The sequence below is a fragment of the Panicum virgatum genome, chromosome 5N, assembly GCF_016808335.1.
Source record: "Panicum virgatum strain AP13 chromosome 5N, P.virgatum_v5, whole genome shotgun sequence".
Classification (NCBI taxonomy): Eukaryota; Viridiplantae; Streptophyta; class Magnoliopsida; order Poales; family Poaceae; genus Panicum; species Panicum virgatum.
The window spans coordinates 67,198,017-67,218,882 of NC_053149.1; the positions used below are offsets into that span (position 1 = coordinate 67,198,017).

The following is a 20,866-nucleotide window of genomic DNA, read 5'->3' on the forward strand; positions in this document are numbered from 1 at the left end:
GCGGCGCTGTTCCGCCGAGTCGCCCCTGGGGGCGTAACTATGAGAACTCATACACAGATCGAATGAACCCTTAATGAACAGTGCATCCATCCTACTTTTACTAAAACGAATGACAAAACGGCGGCTTACCAACTTTCCAAGCTAGTACTTATCCACAACTATAATCTAAACAATTTCTAAGAATGCCAAAACGCTTTTTCTCCACATAAATGTCGAGTATGATGCACACCACTCTATGATGTCTAGAATTTTCAACAATCAATCCTTCTATCAGTATCTATAATGTTTTCTAAAAGGCAGCCACAACTCGTTAACATCAATTCTCTTGTGTTTCTTCTATTATTAAATAAGAACTAGTATACATGGTCGAAGCAAAGAAAATAAAAAACTAAACAAATAAACAAAACCCAAAACCATACGCCCAAGTTTGAGTGTGAATTTTGTACAATTTCATCCAAACACACATGCTTACTAACCAACCATGCCACAAGTCCTCATCTCACATTGTCTAACCGACAGATCATTTCCAAGAAACTAAAAAGCTTATCCAAACTCCACCATAAGCAATGATGCAACAAAGAATAAATAAAAAACAGAGAAGGGAGCATGATCCATTCTTAAGAAACATTATTAAAGAAAATAAAACCCCACAGGGGAAAAATAAAAATGGTATTTATTTCACTTTCCCGGGCCCAGGCCCTGAAATCTGAATAAAATCCACTCTCAAGTCTCAACTCAACGTCCCCCCACTCTCCATTATTCCTCCCTTCTCTCCTTCTCCCCTCCCCCACCGCCCCACGCTCCTCCTCCTCGGCCGCCGCCATCGCCGGCGACGGCGACCTCCGGAGCCGCGTGGAGAACTCTCCGGTGAGATTCGTTTTCCGTCAGCGCGGGTAGAGATCAAAGCTTGAGCGTGGTGAGCGTGCCCGCCAAGGCGTAGCTGCATTCGGCCTCCTGCTCCCTCATCCACGCGCGCCGGCGGCCTTCCTGCAAGGCTGGCTCTGGAGGCTCAACCTAGGCTCCCAGCTCGCCACCGCCAGCCTTTCGTGCCACCGCCGCATAGTCACTCCCTCCCTCAGCCGGATCCTCGATCCACTGCCACCGCCGGCGCGGAGCTCCTCCCTCGGTCCGGTGGAGTGGCGTCGGGTGGAGATCCGTCCTGCCGAGGAGTAATTTCTTCTTTCCTTGGTGAGTAATCCTAGCTTGTTTGGATGGATGCTCCGAGAGTTCCATTCCTTAGCTGTAGCCTGTAGCCATGACCAATCGAATCCACCGTTGAGTTGTGGATTTGCGTTCTGCGTGGCGCCACACTCTCCTAAGTTTCATCCACATCGGTGGTTCGACTGTTCCTCCTCAGCGCACAAGATTGATCTTTGTATTTGGAGAAAGAAAAATGTCGGTTCATCTGATGCCCCAAGTCCCCAACGCTCTCTCTCCCTCTCTCCACCCCTGAAGGCTGAAGCTGCCGACATCTGTTTTCTTTTTTCCTTCTTCCTTTATTTTTTGATGACATGATGAGAAGAATAAAATGCAGAGCGCTGGTTATATTGGAGCTTTAAGATTTGTTCAAAACACGCGAATTTGGTAGATAAAAAATGTCTTGGGCTCCAGGAGTTGGAAATCACAAATTTTATAGAAGCAACGTCCTTTTCAGTGGTCTGTTTAGCCATAGTTGATTCTTGGAGAACAGTGGGCTGTGGGCTGCCAGTAGATTTCAGCCATTCCTGTCACTTCCATTTCTACTAGTAATGGCTGGATATTTGCTTCGTCCCGTTCTCCAATGTCCAACCTGTTATCTCCTTTTGTCCTAAGGAAAAGCCTATCTAATTTTATCACAAACTTGAGAATGTTTAGAGTGAAATGCTAATGTTGTCCGTTTTTCTTTTGAGTCCTGTAATCAGATGTTGGAGCTCAGGTAGCAGTCAACAATGGATGCAATAGAGGCCGAAGAAGGTCCTTTTCTGGCTAATGATGCCAAGGTATCATCATTTCCTGTTAATCTGCTGTGTTGTCTATCTTTTGTAAGTACATCCTAAAAGCCTGCTATGTTTGTTGATCAATGAGGGTTACTTTTCCTTTCCATACTCTTTTAAGGAGTAACATTTTCAATGGTTAGTACAATAACAATGCTTTGATTTCTATATAGTTCTTTTTTCTTAAAAAAACTACTACTCAACAGGGTCTTTGTACTGTATGGAGCAAATAATAGACTTACAATAAGTTACTGGAACATACACCATCTCTATTTGGGATTTGCTTAATCTCACTTCAAAATCTGAATATTTTTTTTAATTTGTTTATGCAGTTGCACGCAGGAATTTGTAGAGCATTTCTCCCTGCTGTATCTAAGCTTTCCACCATTTTCCCTTTCATCGAAGCATCAAGACCAAGAAGCAAGTCTGGTATACAGGCATTGTGTTCACTACATGTCGCTCTAGATAAAGCCAAAGGGCTCCTTCAACATTGTGCAGACAGCAGCAGGCTCTACTTGGTAATTTCTTGCTTCCCTCTGCCCTAGTACAACACACTGGATAGAATTACAATTTCTTTTGGAGAGTTTTGCAGTTGGAACAGTTTTCGTAACAGTGATTTTGTTTTACTTCTAGGCCATCACCTCGGAAACTGTGCTTTTGAAGTTTGAAAAATCTAGAAGCCAACTTCAGGAAAGTCTAAGGCGCGTTGAAAGCATAGTAACAGAAGATATCAGCTGTAAGGTATATTGTGCAACAAAACACATCTTTGAATCACGGTTCTCTGACCTTTTGCCTTCGTTACTTTATGGTTTTGCAGTATATTTGAATGTGCAGTACTTACTGACACCCTGAACTTGTTTCTGTACAGATTACAGAGATTGTTAGCGAGTTGGAGGAGATTGTCTTTACATTGGATCGATCAGAGAAGGAAGCTGGTGACGATGTGATCAATTTGCTCCAGAGGAACAACAAAACAAATGGTTCCAGTGATAGTGGGGAGCTTGAGGTCTTCCACATGGCTGCTCTGAAATTGGGAATTACATCTTCTAGGGCAGCACTTACGGAGAGAAGAGCCCTCAAGAAGCTAATCGAGAAGGCTCGTTCTGATGAAGACAAGAGGAAGGAGCTTGTTGTGTCGTACTTGTACAATCTCATGAGGAAATACTCAAAATTCTTCAGAAGTGAGGCTGGTGACGATACAGATTCTCAAGGATCATCTCCCTGCTCGCCTACAGTATTAGGCATGGATGATATGTACGGACCCTACGGCAATGGCCGAGCATTCAGTAGACAGCTTTCGAGCATTCAATCATTCAATTCGAGGTTTGGATCTTTCAATTCTAGGCTCGGATCATTCAATTGCAAGCGTGGTGGTGGTCCAAGGTCTGAAAATATGTCAATGCCTCCTGAAGAACTTAGGTGCCCTATTTCCTTACAGCTCATGTATGACCCAGTCATCATTTCATCTGGACAGACTTATGAGCGTGTTTGCATTGAGAAGTGGTTCAACGATGGTCACAGCACATGTCCTAAAACTCAGCAGCAACTTGCCCACCTGTCATTGACTCCAAACTATTGTGTGAAGGCCCTGATTGCCAGCTGGTGTGAGCAGAATGATTTTCCAGTTCCTGATGGTCCACCAGGATCTTTTGATGTAAATTGGAGACTTGCTTTCTCAGACACTGAGGCTACAGGTTGTGTGCCTGCTGAAAGTTTTGATTCTACCAATGTGAAGAGTGTCAAGGTTGTCCCAATGGAGAATATGAGAAAGGAGGAGCCGGCAAACAGTGAATCAGAAACGCTGGATGACAGCTCTTGTAACGATTTTGATTTGAATGAGGGATATGGGAACTTGCTGCTCTTACTTCATGAAAGAAGCAACATGAACAAGCAGTGTAGGTTGGTGGAGCAGATAAGGTATCTTTTGAAAGACGATGAAGAAGCAAGGATCCAGCTGGGCTCAAACGGGTTTGCCGAGGCGCTAGTTGAGTTCTTGAGAAATGCTGTGAGTGATGGAAATGAGAAGGCACAGGAAGTTGGCATCATGGCTCTTTTCAACCTCGCAGTGAACAACAACAGGTATTATTTCCTAGTCATCCTCACCAATTATTGCCAGTTGAAAATATCTAGGGTGTATATTAACTCAAAATTACTGATTTTTCCCTAGCGTCTTTACTTATCAATACCCTTTTTGTTATTGCAGAAACAAGGGACTCCTGTTATCTGCTGGAGTTGTCGACCTACTCGAGCAGATGATATCAAATTCACGCCTAACTGGTCCAGCCACGGCACTGTACCTTAACCTTTCCTGCCTATCTGATGCGAAGGCTGTCATCGGTTCTAGCCAGGCTGTGTCATTCCTAGTCGACCGTCTGTACAGCCAAGAGGCCGGCGACACAAAAAGCAGCTCCTGCAAGCATGACGCCCTGTACACGTTGTACAACCTCTCGAACCACCAGGCCAGCGTCCCAGCGCTCCTTACTGCAGGCATTGTGGATGCTCTCCACTGTCTCCTCACCGAGTCTCCCGCGACGGAGGGCCTCGGTTGGACAGAGAAGGCCCTTGCTGTGCTCATCAGCCTCGCAGCCACCCAGGCGGGCAGGAAGGAGATCATGTCCACCCCGGGTTTGGTCAGCACATTAGCAATGCTGCTCGACACGGGTGAGCCGACTGAGCAGGAGCAGGCCGTGTCGTGCCTTCTGGTGATGTGCACGGCTGATGACAAGTGCATAGCGCCAGTGCTCCAGGAAGGAGTGGTCCCGTCCCTGGTCTCCATCTCGGCGGCCGGTACTGGGAGGGGCAGGGAGAAGGCCCAGAAGCTTCTGAAGCTGTTCCGGGAACAGAGGCAGCGGGACGCACCACCACCCCAGCAGCCCCAGCAGCAGCAGCAGAGCCAGTTAACAGAGGCCGGGAATGGTGGTGCCATCGTGTGCCACCGGGAGTCGAAGCCGCTGTGCAAGTCCAAATCGCGGAAGCTGGGGCGAACGCTGAGCTCGCTGTGGAAGAATAGGAGCTTCTCGCTGTACCAGTGCTAGGATGCTAGAGTAGGTTTGAGTTGATCAGTGGATATGTACATCTCCTTTCTGCCTTATTTCCCTCCTGATCATTTCCTCTCTTTTTTTTTGGCGGTGTTGTTTTCCACGGGTAAAGCAAAGACCTTGATGTTCTTCCCCCCCTGCTCGGTGGGGTGATGTAGGGCATTTTCCACTTCTACAGTTCTACCTATGTCAAGAGATGCGTACAGTTGTTTCTTCTCTATAAGATCAGATGCTGCTGCTCTGTCAATCAAGCATCCTTTGCAAGCAACTGATTGTTCCCATTCTTCAGACTCCAGGATGGTTCGTCGCTAGTGAAGATGCACAGCTCGTTTGTTGTCCTGTAAGTGCCTGAAGCGAAGAACTGATCAGGCCTGAAGCAAAGAGACTGTTGTTGACAGCTGATGTGCCAAAAGGCTCTTCGCTAGACGCTACTACAGCGTCGGTAAGTAGGGTAAGATTGACAGCAAATGACACCTGGTGGTGGATGATGGCATTGACGCACCCTGCCGACAGGGATGATGAGCCTAGCGACTCGGCTCGAATGGAATTGACTCCACGTTTTTTCTGCTGACGTTTCGGCCCGACATCATGGGGTCCTACCTGAGATGTACATTTGGCACGGACGCGAAATGTGCTCCGTGAATTTTGTTCGTTACCTGTTCTGTTCCTGTAATCATCATTCAGCCCATCAGTCTTTTCCTCTCTTTTTTTCTTCTTTGTGAGATCCGAAAGAGAGGCGGCCCTAACACAACTCCACCTGAATCGACAGGTACAGGGTTGGAACCATACTCTTCCATAAACACCTCTACAAATTCTCCTTTCCTGTATATCCCATCTTGTGCATGATTGCATGAAGGTTCCATAAGAAGAGAGTGGACTGAGTATGTAAAGTTTTTGTTTTGAGGAACAAACATGCTACTAATGTGGGACCCACACCCACCAACTGCTCTCTACTTTAATCTCCGTCCACCAGCGAGGTTAATTTGAAAGCCACGGCTCGGCAACGATTTGTGGCGGGAAATCAAAGAAGAAGGCGGAGCAGGGCGGCGCAACGGCACCGGCTCCGCGGCAGGCAAGGCCTCCGCTCGATTCAACCCAGCAGCGAGGGGTAGAAAAAAAGGCTGGAATAGCAAAAGGCCAGCGAAAAAGGCGTGCGCGCGCAGCCGCGAGAGAATCCAATTCCAATTCCAACGCCCCGTCACCCTCTCCCCCGGGGGTGCTCCCTTTGTTCCATTCCATCCCATTTCCAGCTCCTCGCGTGTTCCTTCCGCCCGCCTGCTTCCCCTCCGGGCCCGGCAGCGGCGGGAGGAGCCGAGCCGAGGAGGCCGGGCAGGGGATCGCCCTACATCGCCGCCCGGCGGATGTCGGATCGGGAGCTCTGCCCGCTGCGCTCGATCAGTATGCCCGCGCCCCATTTCGCTGGTTCATTCATTCATTCATTCATAATGATTGCTAATTCCTCCTCATCATCATCTTTCTATCGGCCTATCGTGGACCTGCGTGTTTCTTGGCATGTACTAGTTTTAAGCACTAAAAAAAGGCCTCTTTCTTTTGTTGGGGATCGGTGTTCAAGAAAGGATCATTTCTTGCCTCCTTTTGGCAGCAGTTTCTTGCTTGTTTATCGGAGATCTTAGATTTTGGACGCGGTCGAAGAATAAAGTGGCTAGATCATTGCTGATTAAGAATAGAAAAACTGTAATCATCACAAACTACCAATGGAATTGTAGCGGTAGTAGGCTAGTAGTCAGATGCTTTTTTTTTCCTATTCCTTTATTCTCTTTTCCACCCCTATCTTTATGCTGGTGTATGATAGTGGTTTCAGATGCATCTTCAGAGAAGTGGGTATTTCCCTTTGGCAAATTCAGAAATCAGAAGGTGGATTCATAGAACAGATAACCTCCTTCTGAAAATACCTCTCGCTAATCTAAACCATAAAGCAACTTGTTTGGTTTATGTGCGGGCAATTCCATCTGCTGGCTCCGATGGAGTCTTAGTCACCAATTGGTGCTCTGGACTGCAGAACATTCTGTATTAATTACGGTGATGCTACCTTCACATTTCAGGAATCACAGGGGACGGCCGATGCCTGTTTAGGTCCGTTGCTTACGGCGCATGCTTGAGGAGAGGAAAGCAGTCACCCAGCGACAGCGCCCAGAAGGAACTGGCTGACGAGCTTCGAGCGAAAGTGAGTGTCCATCATTAACTGAGCTTCTGTTCATTCAGTTATGTTTGATGTATTTTCGACAGAATTCTGTAATATTTATCGTATACGTGTGATTGTTAAGCTGCTGTTGGCCTGTTCCAGGTGGCTGATGAGTTTGTCAAGAGAAGAGGAGACACTGAATGGTTTCATTCTTTTTTCCGCTATTATTATTCTGATACATTAATGCCCCTCGACAATTTTTCTGCAATAGGAGTAAACAAGAAAATAATATGTTTAAAATGGACAGGTTAGTGTAGTTATTAGTTAAAATAATATGTTTAAAATGGACAGGCTAGTGTACTTATCAGTTTCCAATACAAACTATTATCATGCAGCAAGTTTACAGTTTTATACCCTTTGCAATAGAAAGTAGCAACTTTACCTTCCAAAATAGTCCCATCCATAAAATTCTATGATAAACATTATATTTATGCTTCAAATGTACAAAGATAATCTTTGTGCTAACTTTTCAATGTTAGGTTCCTTGAAGGAGATTTCGAGAGCTACGTGCGAAAGATGAGAAAACCGCATGCTTGGGGGGGAGAACCTGAACTGCTCATGTGCTCCCATGTTCTCAGGTAGTCAGTCACCTCTCATGTTAAGTTTGGCCACCTATTGTTAGTGAGAAAAGCTGCGTTGCAGGATGCCCATCACGGTTTACATGTATACAAGTAGCTCTGATAGCCCCAGGATCATAGCAGAATATGGCCAGGAATATGGCAAGGACAATCCAGTCCGTGTTCTCTATGACGGTTATGGGCACTATGACGCACTTCAGCCATCTCTTGTAAGAACACAATCAAGACTGTAAGTAAAGTTCTGTACAAAATCTGACAATAGGCAAACCTTGCATTACTTCGTTTCTATTTTTGGCTTCAGTATTCTACTCTATCTCTAAGGAACCAATTCTCCCCTGTGAAATTCTTTCAGGAGAGGTCTGTAGATAACCGGAGATTGCATTACCTGAGCTTCTTCTATAGGACAGCTGCATAAGTGGCAGCAGCTCAAGATTCACCGACGTGGTTTTGCCCAGATTGACAAACATATGCAGTAGCACACATATGAAATTCAGCCTCGATTGGCTGCTCTGGCCTTTCCTTTTCTTCAAGGATTGATGTATAAATAAACTCAAGACGCAGTAAGAAAACTAATGGAATGGCCTTATACCATTTTTAGTTTACAGTGATAAGTATAACTTATTCCATCACTTTACACAACAGAATGCCTCTGGAAAGATGATACATGAGTACGAGTAGAATATCTCTCTTGTTCGCTTGTCATAAATTTTCTCTGCAAAAGCTGATAAGCTGAATTCTCAAGTTGTCGTTTAGAGTTCTCCTTTCCTTGGTATGCATGTCTAGTACTCATTAATTTTAGTGCCAAGTTAGTAATCTGCAAAATTGAGCTCAATGACAAAAGAGATATTCCTACAATAATTTTTTCAACAGCAATCCCATTCATGCTGAAATGGAGGATTTTTTACACATAAGACACCGTTTCACAGGAAATTATGATAACCTAAGTGTCATCTTCTAGTCTTCAAGTCATTGACGGTATCCGTAGTACAACCATGAAAGGGAAAGCTGAGTCATGGAAGCGACTTGACATGTTAAGCATTGCTGCAGCCAGTTATTCTGAAGAAAAAACTGGGGCTCAACAATCATATCGGTGCCACATAAGACCTTGTCCATCTGCTTCTCCACTGTCAGCTGTTCTGATTGCCTGAGCAAAAGCAGTTTTCTTGATCGTGTTTTAGCTTCTGCAAGGATCCATTTTTAGCATTGTAAGAGATATATTTTGTTTCTAGTACAATGTGATAGAAACGCGAGTCATAAATAGTTGGTTCCAAACTTATTATAGTAACTGCCTAAGGTACAACTGTCAAAACTATTTGGGGCCTGGCTGTGTGCGCATGTGGAAATCTAAAATTGCGGCTTAATTTATTCAGGGAAAGACTTCTGAAATGCGTAAGGCATTGCAGCAAGTGATGCATACCTCAACTTGGCCCTTCAGCTCTTTGATGTACTCTACAGCAAGATCCAACATGTCTGACGTATTTGTTTGCTGCATATTCAGGAGAAATACTAATAAGAATTAACATGATTTGTATCTACGAACAGTTGTAGAAAACCAATTCAGCATAGCAGGACCTTATTGTTGTTACACAGATTTCATTTGCATTTGGTGATGAAATGGAAAAGGAAGGTTGGTATTTTACAAAAAAAAAAGAACAAGAAGAAGAAGAAAGGATAGCCAGCCATTGGATGATTCAGGAAATTATTGCCCAAACTTTGTGCACATAGAGAATAATGCACACTGAATATTACTGATGGAATGGATTGCTGCCAAGGCGAGCTAGGTTCAGTTGTTCAGTGAGTCTTGATTTTCAGTAATTCCTCTCAAAAATCTACTGATAGAAGCGAAAGCGGTCGTCTGCCATTCAGCTCAATTTACCTTGTCCATGTTGGGTACAAGATCCTGCAGCTTCTTCAGCCTCTTGCTGATCCTTGTTCTTCTTTCCTAATTAAACGTACGTCAACAAGACAGTTGTTCAGCTGAGTTATCATTATCAATATCCAGCATCAAAATGGCACACCGCGCAATAATATCAGCATCATACTTACCCTCTCAGCGATGCTTCGCGGGTGTGTCGCGCAGCCTCGCTTTGCACGAACTCTGCAAGCGACGGAGTCCTGCTGCGGCTGCAGGTAGTCGTCCATGCCGGGCATCTCCAGCGACGACTTTGACAACCCAAACTGTACATCGAGAACAATAGGAGGCTTCGATCAGCACAAAAAAAAACTGAACCGGCCGGGGCGCAGGAAGGAGCCAAATTAAAGGATGTGCCGCTGTACCTGGGAGTCGATGTTGCTGAAGCTGGTGACCATGTCGTCCGCCGCGTCGAGCTTGGGCTTCTTGTTCGGGGGCGAGAACATGATGGAGTTGGCGTCGTCCCAGGAGCTGACGGAGAAGTTCCTGGAGAGGTAGGAGGAGGACTGCGCGGCGGCGGCGCCGCCGTCGCTGGAGCTGTTGCACCCGCCGGCGACGATGCTCTCCCCGACGTCGGGGATCACCTCCATCTCCGAGATCTGCGGGAGGTCCTGCCTGGAGAAGCTCCACTGCGAGCTGAGCTGCCTGTGGCCGTGGGCCATCGCGGCGTCGGTGCCCGCCTGCGAGTAGCTGCCCATCCCACTCGCCGGAGCCATGCCTGCGTGCATCCGAAACGGGGGGGGACTTATCAGCTCTGCACGTGGAAACCGTTGGGTCCGCCGATCGGACCAGGAACCGGCGATCCACGCATGAGTGCTTAACCAACACGACAGGCCGGTCACTGTTTCGTGGCCTAGCTAGCTCGCTGCGCTGCTAGTATGACCCGTGTCGCGGACTCGATCGTCGTCTTCCAAAGAGGGACGTGCAAGATCGACGCTGAAGGGGTCGTTCGTCCCGTCCAAAGATGAACTTGCTGTGCAATGGTTCGTAGCAGTTTTTTTTTTTACTTTTAATGACGTGAGAGGAGGAAATACGGGGCGCAGTCTCCAACGACGCACGCATGACGTGAGCCCGATGATTGGGTGGGGGGGGGGGGGGGGGCGCTTGGTTGACGTCGCGGCGTCAAGAATGCGTGGGCACCACATGCAAATGCAACGCACATGAAAAGGCGGCCTTTCCGAAAATCGAAAGATCCATTGGCCGTGCGGGATTCAGCGCATGGGGCGGGGAATGGAGGCATTGGGCCCGCCCGGGTTTTTATTCGGAAAACAGCGCAGGTGCATCGGACTGTCACTGGCGCGGCACCATTGTTAAAGCTGGGATTAGTAATAAAGATATTATATATAATATATAAAAAAACTATGTAAGTGGAGTAAGTACTATTCGACCCCTTTAAAGCTGGGATTAGTAATAAAGATATTATATATAATATATAAAAAAACTATGTAAGTGGAGTAAGTACTATTCGACCCCTTTCCTGGCACATCACATGCCAGCAAGGCAACCACCAAAATCAGCTTGACTAGACCATGACCCCGCTAGTTGTCGCCCAATAAGCATCGCCATTAATCAACTTAGTATACTACTAGAAATATAATCGGAGTAGCATTTTTCAACTGTGTATAGTTACTGCTCCTACCTCGGATTCAAATTCAACGCTACTTGCTGTACTAAAGTGGAGTACTAGCTGTACCAGTAGACGTGGGGTAATTAAGCAGAAAGACGAAAGACGATGAGCGTGACGTGCGCCAGGAAGCACAAGGTGCAGCACGGGAGTCATGCTCCCGCCCGCGTGGGGGGGAACCGGCGAACCGGGGCGGCGACGCAACGCAACCACGCCGCCGGTTGGGTTCGCGCGAGGACGGGCAGGGGAGGGGTGGGCGAGACGTACCGTGCGGGTCGGCCGTGAGGCGGGAGAGCAGCCCGGCGGGGGAGCTGCTGTGGCGGAGCAGCCCGTGCGGCGGCCCCGGGGGCGCGAGCGACTGCTGCTGCGGCGGCGGCACGCGGATCTCGCCGGAGCCGCCGTAGGCCCGCTCGAGCGCGCGCGGTCGGGCGCTGCCGCCGTCCGTGCGGCAGCTGGACTCGCAGGAGGTGAGGCCGGAGGACTCGGCGGAGTAGAACCGGCTAAAGGGCGGCGGCGGGGCGTGGTCCCCGCCGCGGGTGACGGACTCCGCGATGGCCGCCAGGAGCGAGCCCGGCGCGGAGCCGTACCGCGCCAGCTGCCCCGTCCCCGGCGGCGGCATCGGCCCCTGGTGGTGCGCCGGCGTCAGGCGGTTCATCGCCGGCCGATGTCTAGCTGCTGCTGGCTAGCGATAGGTCGCGGAGCGCGTGAATTTGTTTGCTTGTGCTGGTGGTGATGCCAGGTGCGAGGTGGTGCGGGCGCGGTGGCTGCTGCTGCTTTTGAGCCGGCTGGGGGAGGGCACCGGTGCCAGGGGGGATGGATGATGGGCGGGTGCACGCACCGGGGCGGGTGATGGGCCCACCCGGGGGAGGGACGACATGTACAGGTGGACCGAGACCGGGGCGCCAAGTCAGGGGGCGGCCATGTGCGAGCCGACATGTGCGCGTTCATAAACGCTGACTGGCCGGCCCGCGACCGGCCCTATCCACTCTGTTGGGCCTCCGGGCCTGGGCCAAGGCCCGCCGCCTTGTCCCTTTCTCCTTCCTTTTCCCCTCCGCCGCCGTGGGTAGGAGGGCGCTCGGATAGTAGGATGGATCAGATCGGATTATTTTCTTTTGTTTTTCTTTTTGAGGGAAAAGCATCAGATTTCAGACCCGATTCTTCTTCCCGGTCGCTGTTGAGGCGGCATTCCTCGCAGGATTCATTCCCGCCGGCAGCAGATGATGCGATCACGGGTTTACACCCAGGCCATGTGCAGATGCGAACTTTCTGCCGTCGTCGCGGGCGGTCGTCACGGAAGAACACCGTACCGGCCGTTCTGCAATTATGAATCGCGGTCCAACGTTCTTTCATCAGTCTTCAGGTCTAGACTCTAGAAGAATGGACGACTAGCTTAGCTAGCTAGCTAGCTGCAGAGACACCCAGCAGACCTTCACCTCTTTCATCTGTCTTCAGTTGTTTAATTCTTGTTCGTCCGCCGCCCTTGCATCGAGCGATAGGGTTGTTAACCGGTTAGGTAATGGACGGAATGGCGACCTGCTGTCGGCTCATCCGGATCAGATAATATACTACACTCCACGATTCAGCTTTTCTAGTGCCAGGTCTCAATCGTCGAAAGAACTCGGACAATTATTGCCCTCCATTTTTGCATCGTGGAATCCTTCATTTGACGAGGCGTGCGGCCAGCTGACAGCGTCACAAAAAGTGCATTCGTGTTTCCCAGGTTTCCAGTCTGGAGGTGCATAGATTCTCGCCCTGTTCGTCGGTTCGGCAAAACCGGGTACCGGCCCGCACCCGATCCGGATCGACCCGTTGTCCCCGGTCCACAGCATGGGTTGGAGCCGGACCGGTGTTATCCAAGCGATGGTCCGCTGCTCCCTTGGTTTGCGGTTTCGACCCGTGAAACCATCAATCCCCCAATACATCGAAAGAAAAAAAAAGGCGGCGGTGGCTGTAGCGGCTGGCTGCGGCGGCCGGTTGCGGCCGGCTGCGACGGCGGACGGACGGCTGCTACGGAGGGCGGCTGCGGCGGACGAAGATGCGGCGCAATGGCCTCGCTCGCGGCCTCGAGGTGGAGGCTGCGCTCGCGGCCGAGGCGGCGTGGGATCTGAGGGAAGCTGTTGCATCTATGGCTGGTGACTCCTTGGACATGGATGTGGACTCGCCACCGCATCTTCCCATGGAGACCTCTGCTAACAAGGTTTTCCTTCTATTCTTTGTGTCCTGGTTATTAAAACGACGTTTAAACGTCGTGAAAACGACGTTTTCACGAGAAAACGTTCTTGTGAAATCGACGTTAAAACGTCTGTTTAAACGATAAAACGTCCATCGTTTCGTTAAAATCTACCCTCTATTCATTTCGTCGTTTTATCGTTTTAATAACCTTGCTTTGTGTCGTTGGTTCCATTACCCATGAACCCTAGCTCATATCGAGATTAGGTTTAGTTTGTAAAGAAAGGGATGGGCGCGCCATGGCGGCGAAGGCCGGGCTGCTGAGCACGAGGTCGGTGCGGTTGGTCCTGGCGCGGTCCGTGACGACCACCCGGGCGTGTTTGCCTGTTTTGTTCATAGTCGCAGCTTGTCACATCTTAGGAAGTACCATTTGACCAAGTGTATATGTTTTGTTCATACAATGGTGAAGTGTATCTGTTTACAAAAAAAATCAATAACATATTAATTCTTCAGGTTATACTAGATGGTGAAGAGCATTCTTTAGAAGTACTTGCTGCTGCAAATCCCCTAGAAAATAGCAGTGAGAGAATGAATAGGTTAACTGATATGCAGAAAAGGTTATTGGAAGCAAAGAAGCGAAACAGATTAATTTCATCAGTTCACAGATCAAATTCTGTACATGTAAGCTTTTGTGTCAATCTCAATTTACAATAGCACAAATATTCAGTTAGATTATTATTGCAGCTGGATAATTGGTTTACTATGATATCTTATTTATTACTCCTATTATTATTGCAGTTGGATACTAGTTAACTAGCTCTCCCAGTCAGACCTCCCTTCAGAAAAGAAGCAAAAGAGTTGGTTTGAAAAAATCACTAGTTTGGCAGCATTTTGATACAGGATTGAGAGGTCAAAATCCTGTTGTAGTGTGCAAATATTGTAAACAAGTATATGCATGTGATAGATCCACTCATGGAACGAGCACCTTATGGTACCATCTAAGATCCTTATGCCCAGAAGAGCCACTCAAGGGTTAGGACATGCAAAAGAAAGGCCAAGGGACACCCAAGCAATCTTACAGTATTGAAGACTGCCGCAAAGCGCTCGCTGAGATGGTTATAATTGATGAGATGCCTTTTAGATCTATTGAAGGTGAAGAATTTAGAAGGTATTCCAAAGTGCTACATCCAAGGTTTGAACCACCTTCTAGAATCACAGTAGCAAGGGATTGCATGCAACGATATATTGAAGAAAAGCCCAAACTGAAGGAGAATTTGAAGAATCATAGAATCTGCCTAACAACAGATACTTGGACCTCAAAGCAAAACTTAAACTATATGAGTCTAATAGCCCATTGGATTGATGATCACTGGAAGCTTCAAAAAAGGATCCTCAATTTCTGTTCAGTTGCAGATCACAAGGGGGAGACGCTTGAAAAAATGGGTTGAAGAATGTTTGCTAGAGTGGGGTATTGATCGGCTATTCACTCACGGTAGACAATGCATCCTCCAATGACAAGCTAATTGAATACTTGAAGGGTGTGTGCGAAGATTGGAATGGAGTTGTGTTAAAGAATAAATTTCTTCATGTGAGGTGCTGCGCCCATATAGTCAACTTAGTCGTGAAGAGTGGACTGGAAGAACATAATCACTCTATCGAGAAGATAAGAACTACAGTTAAATTTGTGAGGTCTTCACCATCAAGAATGAAAATCTTCAAGAAATATGCAGAATTAGAGAAAATATCCACCAGAAGTCTTTTGACCTTGGATTTGGAGACAAGATGGAATGCTACTTATTTAATGTTGGTGAATGCCGAAAAATTTGAGAAAGTTTTTGCAAGATTGGCAAAAATGTGCAAGCCATTCAAAGAATACTTCCCAGACAGAGATCCTCCCAGTCCAGGTGATTAGCAAACTGCAAGGCGAATACTGTGTTTCCTAAAACTATTTGAAAAGGTCACAACTCGTCTCTCAGTCTCTTTACGTGTAATTTCAAGCATTGTTTTCCATGACATAATGTTGATGCGTGCAAAATTACTTGAGATTGCTGGAGGTGAAGATCCAACATTATCTTCAATGGCATATCTCATGAATTTTTTTTTTGACAAGTACTGGAAATCTGAAGGCAATCTGAACTACTTATTGTTTATTGCTGTCATTTTGGATCCCAAATACAAGCTTCAATATTTATGATTTTGTTTAGAGCTTATGTACGGACCAGATGAAGGCAAGGAATTAGCTGAAAAAATTGAATCAGCTCTTAATGAATTATTTGGTTACTATGTTGAATCAGTTAACGCCTCTTCTTCTAGAAATAGAGGTTCAAATCAATATCCAGTTCACATCAATGTAGATGAGGAGGATGAAGAGAATCCATGGGATATGCTAGCATCTCAATTTGAGCGACACATGGCGAAGGTTGAGAGCGAACTAAATGATTCAGAGTTGACAAGGTATCTAGCTGATAAGCGGGAGAAGAGAACTAAAGAATTTGAAATTTTAAATTATTGGAAAGTGAACTCCAATAAATATCCTATACTCTCCCTTTTGGCAAAGGATGTGCTTGCTGTTCCGGCTTCCACGGTTCCTTCGGAGTCAGCTTTTAGCACGGGTGGACGTATTATAGATCCTCTTCGCTGCAGTTTATCGACTAGCACGGTTGAAGCTTTGATTTGCTCGCAAAGTTGGCTACAGACATCCTCTCAAAGTAAAGTGAGTGCAAGAGATGTCGCTGAAGAGATTCAAACCTATGAGGAGATTAGAGAAGGTATAGTTTTATAATTGAGTAGAAGTGCTGCCTTATGTGTGTCATAATTGCTAATATTATTCTTTTCTTTTTATTCAGAATTTCTTTCGAAGGACTGCATAGATAACCAAGAGATTGGTATGTCCCTTTGTTGTATCAGTGAATTTTCTTCAATGTATTAGTTCCTGTACTTCTGAATTGGATAGCAGCTTGGTAGTTTTTGGGCTAATGTAAGTTTGCCTTCAATTATGATTACAGGATAACGATTTCTGAACTGGTAGCTTATGTAACTTGTCTTTTTTTGTTTCAGATTTCACTGAGCTTGAAGGATAGCGATTTCAAACAAGGCGTGTATTGTGTTTCTCACAGGGTAAGGTGATTGATTCTATTGGGTCCAAATCTGAAACTTAGGTCCATTTTTGCACTCACTTATGTTGGTTGATTTCCTTTTGATATATACCACCTGCAATAATGCATGTCCACACTAGTTTCCGTTTGAAATGGTACATATGGATTTTCCTGAATCTGAATCTGTATTCCTTAATTTTCTGCAGATTTGACTAGGTTGGAAGCATAGCGTTTTCATGCAACTATGGAAAAAAAGTTAATGGTTCTGTTGGTCCAAACTCCATAGGCTACCGCAACGGGCCTCATTGTTTATCAATTTGATTTTTTTCTTGTTCAATCCATGCTAGTGTATTGCTGCAGCTGTAAAGAGGCTGACCAACTATTCCTGCAGAGACATGGCACTCGAATAGTCTGATGTTATGCTTTCACATGGCAAGAATATTTCTGGATGGCCGGGCGGGCGCATGTGGCGCGGCGCACGGGGTCGAATCTCTGGCGGCTTAAGTTCAAAAAAAAAAAAGAATCTCTGGCGGCGGCCGGGAAGCCCGTCGGCGCATCTCGGCATCTGTACCCTGCTGGCAGTTGCACCTCCGTCACGGGCCGCGGCGTGTGCGCGAACAAGTGGCGTGGCGCCAAGCAATTATCGGTGCCGGTTCGGCATCGTTTAGTTGGACAGGCTGATCATGGCGCGCCGCCGGCCACGTATGCGACACCAGGGCCACGGGGGGAAGGTGTACGGCTACGGCCGGGCTTAGATTTTTTTTTTCTAGATTAAGGAAAATCCGGTTTCGCCATCTCACAGGCGAGAGTCCACAACCAACAAAAGAAATGCAGTGCACAGATTGCTTAGCAAACGCCATAATAAACTTCAAACAGCAGAATTCAAACCAAACAAAACACAAGAAGACAAGCAACTAGTACTTCCGTCTCTTGAAATTCCAACCCCCCTTGTAGAACAACTCCAGCACCAGACCCTCGACATGCCGACATTGCTCTTCTAGCTCGTAAAAGTCTGCAGAAGTGTTTACTTCGCTCAAAAGTCGTCTTCTCCTTGCATTGGAAAGTAAAGTGTTTGCTGTTCAAAGTCAACTGTCTCTCGCTCCAGATCAAAGGACCCGTAGGCACTGTAGTTCCAAGTCGTTTATATGCGGTGGTCGTCTCCCCAAGTTGACCATTGATTGCCTTCTGTTCAAACCTGAAAGTCAGCTCACTTTTTCTTTTGCTAATATTAGGAAGAAAGTCAGCTTAGCCTCAACTTTTTTTAGGCGGTTATATCTATCTATGTTTTTTTTAGATTAATCTATCTGGTGGAGAACACTTCCGTGCCGACTTGGTTGATCTCTCTTCTTCTACTTTGGGAAATTGGGCTGTGCCTGATAAGCACTCGAAGCCCAAGACTCATAGACTACGACACCATGGCCCAAGAAGGCCCATGACTCCAGGTCATCGAGGCCCATGAAATCTTCGCTGTGCAGCAAGGAAAAAATGTCCGCTAATGTTAAGAATCGCGCGCGTGGGTGGCAGCGACTCTTTCCCCGCATCCGCTCATTTCTTATTCCGCTGGGCCAATTTTTTTCCAGCCTACACGCTTGGTGTGATATGATTTGTCATTTACTCACCGTCTAGCCTACGCCCTACGCCATCTAGTTCGCTGTGTCACTGTAACGACCCAAATATAATTATCATGCTAAGCATCGCATAATGAGCATTTTTGTTTAGCTTTGAGAAAAATTTGTGCTTAATTTGAATACATTTGAATTTAATTTTGAATTGTTGATACCTTTGAAACTCATGCTTTGTGAAGCAACTTGCATTTTTATTATATGACTTATGTTGGGAGTTATTTTTATAAATTACTATTTTCAAAATCTAGAATTAAGGTAATTTTTACCGGATTTTATGAATCCATCTTGAAGCCAAAAATAGCATTCCAGGAAGAATTTTCATTTCAAATCTACAACAACTTTTCTACCAATTCCAAGCAAAATGGGTTGCTCTTGATTTCTAGTATCAACACAAAAATTGGCGTGATTTTTGAAGGCTTGGAAGATCAGTTTTGAAGAATGGAGTAAAGAGAGAAGTTTCTGTATAGAACCAGGATGTTACGTGATTTTGTTCCCCAGACAGTCCGCTCCTTTACCGCGGACGGTCCGCCAGAAGCTCTCTGAGCGTGTCGTTTCTGCATAGAAGCTGCGCCACGTACCCCAACACATGTCCCACCTAACCCGATCCGACCCCCCACCTCACCAGCGCCCTTCCCTTCCTGGTGCCTCACTTTTCCACAGCCAGCTCTTCCCCTCCTCTTGCACTCTTCCCCACCAAGCCATGGAGGAAGAAACACTTCCCCACACCCAATCCGCCACCCCCTCGCCAGAGTTCGACGGAGGACGAGTCAAGGACGACGTCGACGAGCTTCTCCGCCACCACGACCATCTCTTCCTCGCCGGAGACCCAAGAGAAGGCCATCCCCAAGCTCTCCTTCATCTTCCCCAAGCTCTCAAGGAGAAACTCGAATCGATCTACACCAATGTCGCTCTACTCCAACAAGTGGCTCCATGCTCATGACCTACTCATCTCCGGTGAGCTCCCCTCGCCGTTTCCCTTCCTCTTGTGCCCTCATTCAAGCTCTCTGGCTCATCCATAGCCTTTCAACACTTTTCACCATTGATGACCTAGAGCTTCGTAGACCCCATGCATGTCAAATCTACTAGCCAAAACAAATCCTCCATGTCCTTAGAAACTCATAGGAACAAACCGCACTCGAAACCGTTGCCGGAGCCTCCGCCGGCGACCTCGCCGGTGAGCCTCGGCCGACAAGTCATGGCCTCAAGACCGAGCCTCTGCACAAAAACATGTCTCCAAAATTTTCTACGGCGGACAGTCCGCCATCCACCCCCGGACGGTCCGCCGTTCACTTCCAAATCTTACACAAAACCGATGCGTTTCTGGAACTCATCTCGAGCTTGTATGGCGGACGGTCCGCCCCTCCGGATCGGACAGTCCTCGGTACTGTAGCAGCACAATAGCATGCATCATCTTGCATAATTTGTATAAAATTGAATATAGCTCCGATTGATGTGAAACAAATTTTGTTGGTTTTGTCTTGATCTTCTCTACCTGTTAAAAATATGTTTGCACCCAAAGTAATTATATTATTTTCTCAGTTTATTTAATATGTATTTATCATATAAATTGCATAATTAATTCTCTGTTAGTCCAAAAATTATAAAACCAATTTTGCTAGCTTCCTTATGATGTGTACTATCCATTAGACATGTTGTTTTGCATGAATTGCTTATAGATTGGTACAGTTTAATCCATGTTTGCTTAACACTAGTTAAATAGTATGATGCACAATAAATACATATGTACCTCTAAAATTCTAAATCCAATTTTGTTTACTTTACTCAACCTTTATCTACTGTCTAAAATTAATAACACCTATGAAATAGTTATATACTCTTGTAGTTTCTAATTTATTAATTAAGAGCTTGTTCCCTAGTTGAATGCATAGTTAATTAGTTTATGATGCTCTTTCTAAAATCATAGACCACTCTTGTTAATTACCTATGGCCATGATATGTTGTTGTAAATACTAGCTTTCATTAGATGTTTGTAGGAGGATACAAATTTGAATATGTTGTTCTAGGATTAATCTACTTGCAAAATGCCTAGTGAATCACTTGTGCTCATGTGAGCTATCAACCGTTCTCCGATAACTAAAAATAAATATGATATGTTTTTGTGGTTAGTAACCTCCATGAAATAACTTATAGTAATGATGTCACCTAAATTAAATAGAACATGATTTGCTAGCTTCCCTTCTTTATAATGATGATCTTGCCTTAACTAAAATGTGATGTTGCTAGAGTTACCCATTAATTCTTGAATTGTCTAAATTTAGCTATAACAATATTCCTAACTTGTATGAGCATACTCTAGTCTCTTGCACTCCATGTTGATAGCAATCATTAACTACTCCTATGGTTGATGCTTGACGTTGAAATGAGTTACTTACTGTTAATTTATATGATGACTAGTAATACCATAACTAGTTCTATAGTATCGTCATGTTACAACTTGTCTTGTAAAGTGTGTGTGCAAATGTGTGAGTAATTGTTTTGTATCTCCACCCTATGTAATGTTTGTGTGGTCTTATTTACCTCTTTGAATTGATTTCTTTATGACCTTGAATCATGTTAGCTTTTACCTCTCACAAATCATTGCATCTCATAAGCATATGCATTCATGACATCTTTTCTAATTCATCATAA

The 20,866-nt window shown here is 46.1% G+C and overlaps 3 protein-coding genes across 5 annotated transcripts; 2 read left to right on the forward strand and 1 right to left on the reverse strand.

Moving 5' to 3' along the window:
* Window positions 1-728: 728 nt before the first annotated feature.
* Window positions 729-5,279, forward strand: LOC120675498 (U-box domain-containing protein 45-like). 3 transcript variants are annotated; one of them, XM_039956705.1, is made up of 7 exons: window positions 743-1,188; window positions 1,902-1,979; window positions 2,306-2,491; window positions 2,607-2,714; window positions 2,842-4,052; window positions 4,177-5,017; window positions 5,118-5,279. In XM_039956705.1, the coding sequence occupies exons 2-6, from the start codon at window positions 1,929-1,931 to the stop codon at window positions 5,006-5,008; spliced, it is 2,388 nt and encodes a 795-aa protein (XP_039812639.1). In that variant the 5' UTR covers window positions 743-1,188; window positions 1,902-1,928; the 3' UTR covers window positions 5,009-5,017; window positions 5,118-5,279. The 3 variants fall into 3 exon arrangements, with proteins under 3 accessions (XP_039812638.1, XP_039812639.1, XP_039812637.1); XM_039956704.1 differs by having other exon boundaries at window positions 729-867; window positions 4,177-5,258; XM_039956703.1 differs by having other exon boundaries at window positions 4,177-5,279.
* Window positions 5,280-6,226: 947 nt separating this feature from the next.
* Window positions 6,227-8,421, forward strand: LOC120675501 (OVARIAN TUMOR DOMAIN-containing deubiquitinating enzyme 4-like). The gene is made up of 6 exons (XM_039956707.1): window positions 6,227-6,409; window positions 7,075-7,196; window positions 7,317-7,357; window positions 7,694-7,792; window positions 7,857-8,021; window positions 8,145-8,421. The coding sequence occupies exons 1-6, from the start codon at window positions 6,373-6,375 to the stop codon at window positions 8,155-8,157; spliced, it is 477 nt and encodes a 158-aa protein (XP_039812641.1). The 5' UTR covers window positions 6,227-6,372; the 3' UTR covers window positions 8,158-8,421.
* Window positions 8,422-8,598: 177 nt separating this feature from the next.
* On the reverse strand, window positions 8,599-12,092 carry LOC120675500 (transcription factor bHLH128-like). The gene is made up of 6 exons (XM_039956706.1): window positions 11,596-12,092; window positions 10,070-10,422; window positions 9,839-9,970; window positions 9,669-9,734; window positions 9,210-9,278; window positions 8,599-8,973 (listed from the first exon to the last, which is right to left on the reverse strand). The coding sequence occupies exons 1-6, from the start codon at window positions 11,981-11,983 to the stop codon at window positions 8,920-8,922; spliced, it is 1,062 nt and encodes a 353-aa protein (XP_039812640.1). The 5' UTR covers window positions 11,984-12,092; the 3' UTR covers window positions 8,599-8,919.
* Window positions 12,093-20,866: the final 8,774 nt, after the last annotated feature.

Excerpts from the sequence above, each read along its gene's own strand:
- LOC120675498 (XM_039956704.1), top strand. The coding sequence starts at position 1,929 with ATGGATGCAATAGAGGCCGAAGAAGGTCCTTTTCTGGCTAATGATGCC. Across the intron at positions 1,980-2,305 it reads TTCTGGCTAATGATGCCAAG|TTGCACGCAGGAATTTGTAG; the intron begins GTATCATCATTT and ends TTGTTTATGCAG. Across the intron at positions 2,715-2,841 it reads CAGAAGATATCAGCTGTAAG|ATTACAGAGATTGTTAGCGA; the intron begins GTATATTGTGCA and ends GTTTCTGTACAG.
- LOC120675501 (XM_039956707.1), top strand. The coding sequence starts at position 6,373 with ATGTCGGATCGGGAGCTCTGCCCGCTGCGCTCGATCA. Across the intron at positions 6,410-7,074 it reads CTGCCCGCTGCGCTCGATCA|GAATCACAGGGGACGGCCGA; the intron begins GTATGCCCGCGC and ends TTCACATTTCAG. Across the intron at positions 7,793-7,856 it reads ATGTGCTCCCATGTTCTCAG|GATGCCCATCACGGTTTACA; the intron begins GTAGTCAGTCAC and ends GCTGCGTTGCAG.
- LOC120675500 (XM_039956706.1), bottom strand. The coding sequence starts at position 11,983 with ATGAACCGCCTGACGCCGGCGCACCACCAGGGGCCGATGCCGCCGCCG. Across the intron at positions 9,971-10,069 it reads TCAGCAACATCGACTCCCAG|TTTGGGTTGTCAAAGTCGTC; the intron begins GTACAGCGGCAC and ends CTCGATGTACAG. Across the intron at positions 9,279-9,668 it reads TTGTACCCAACATGGACAAG|CAAACAAATACGTCAGACAT; the intron begins GTAAATTGAGCT and ends CTGAATATGCAG.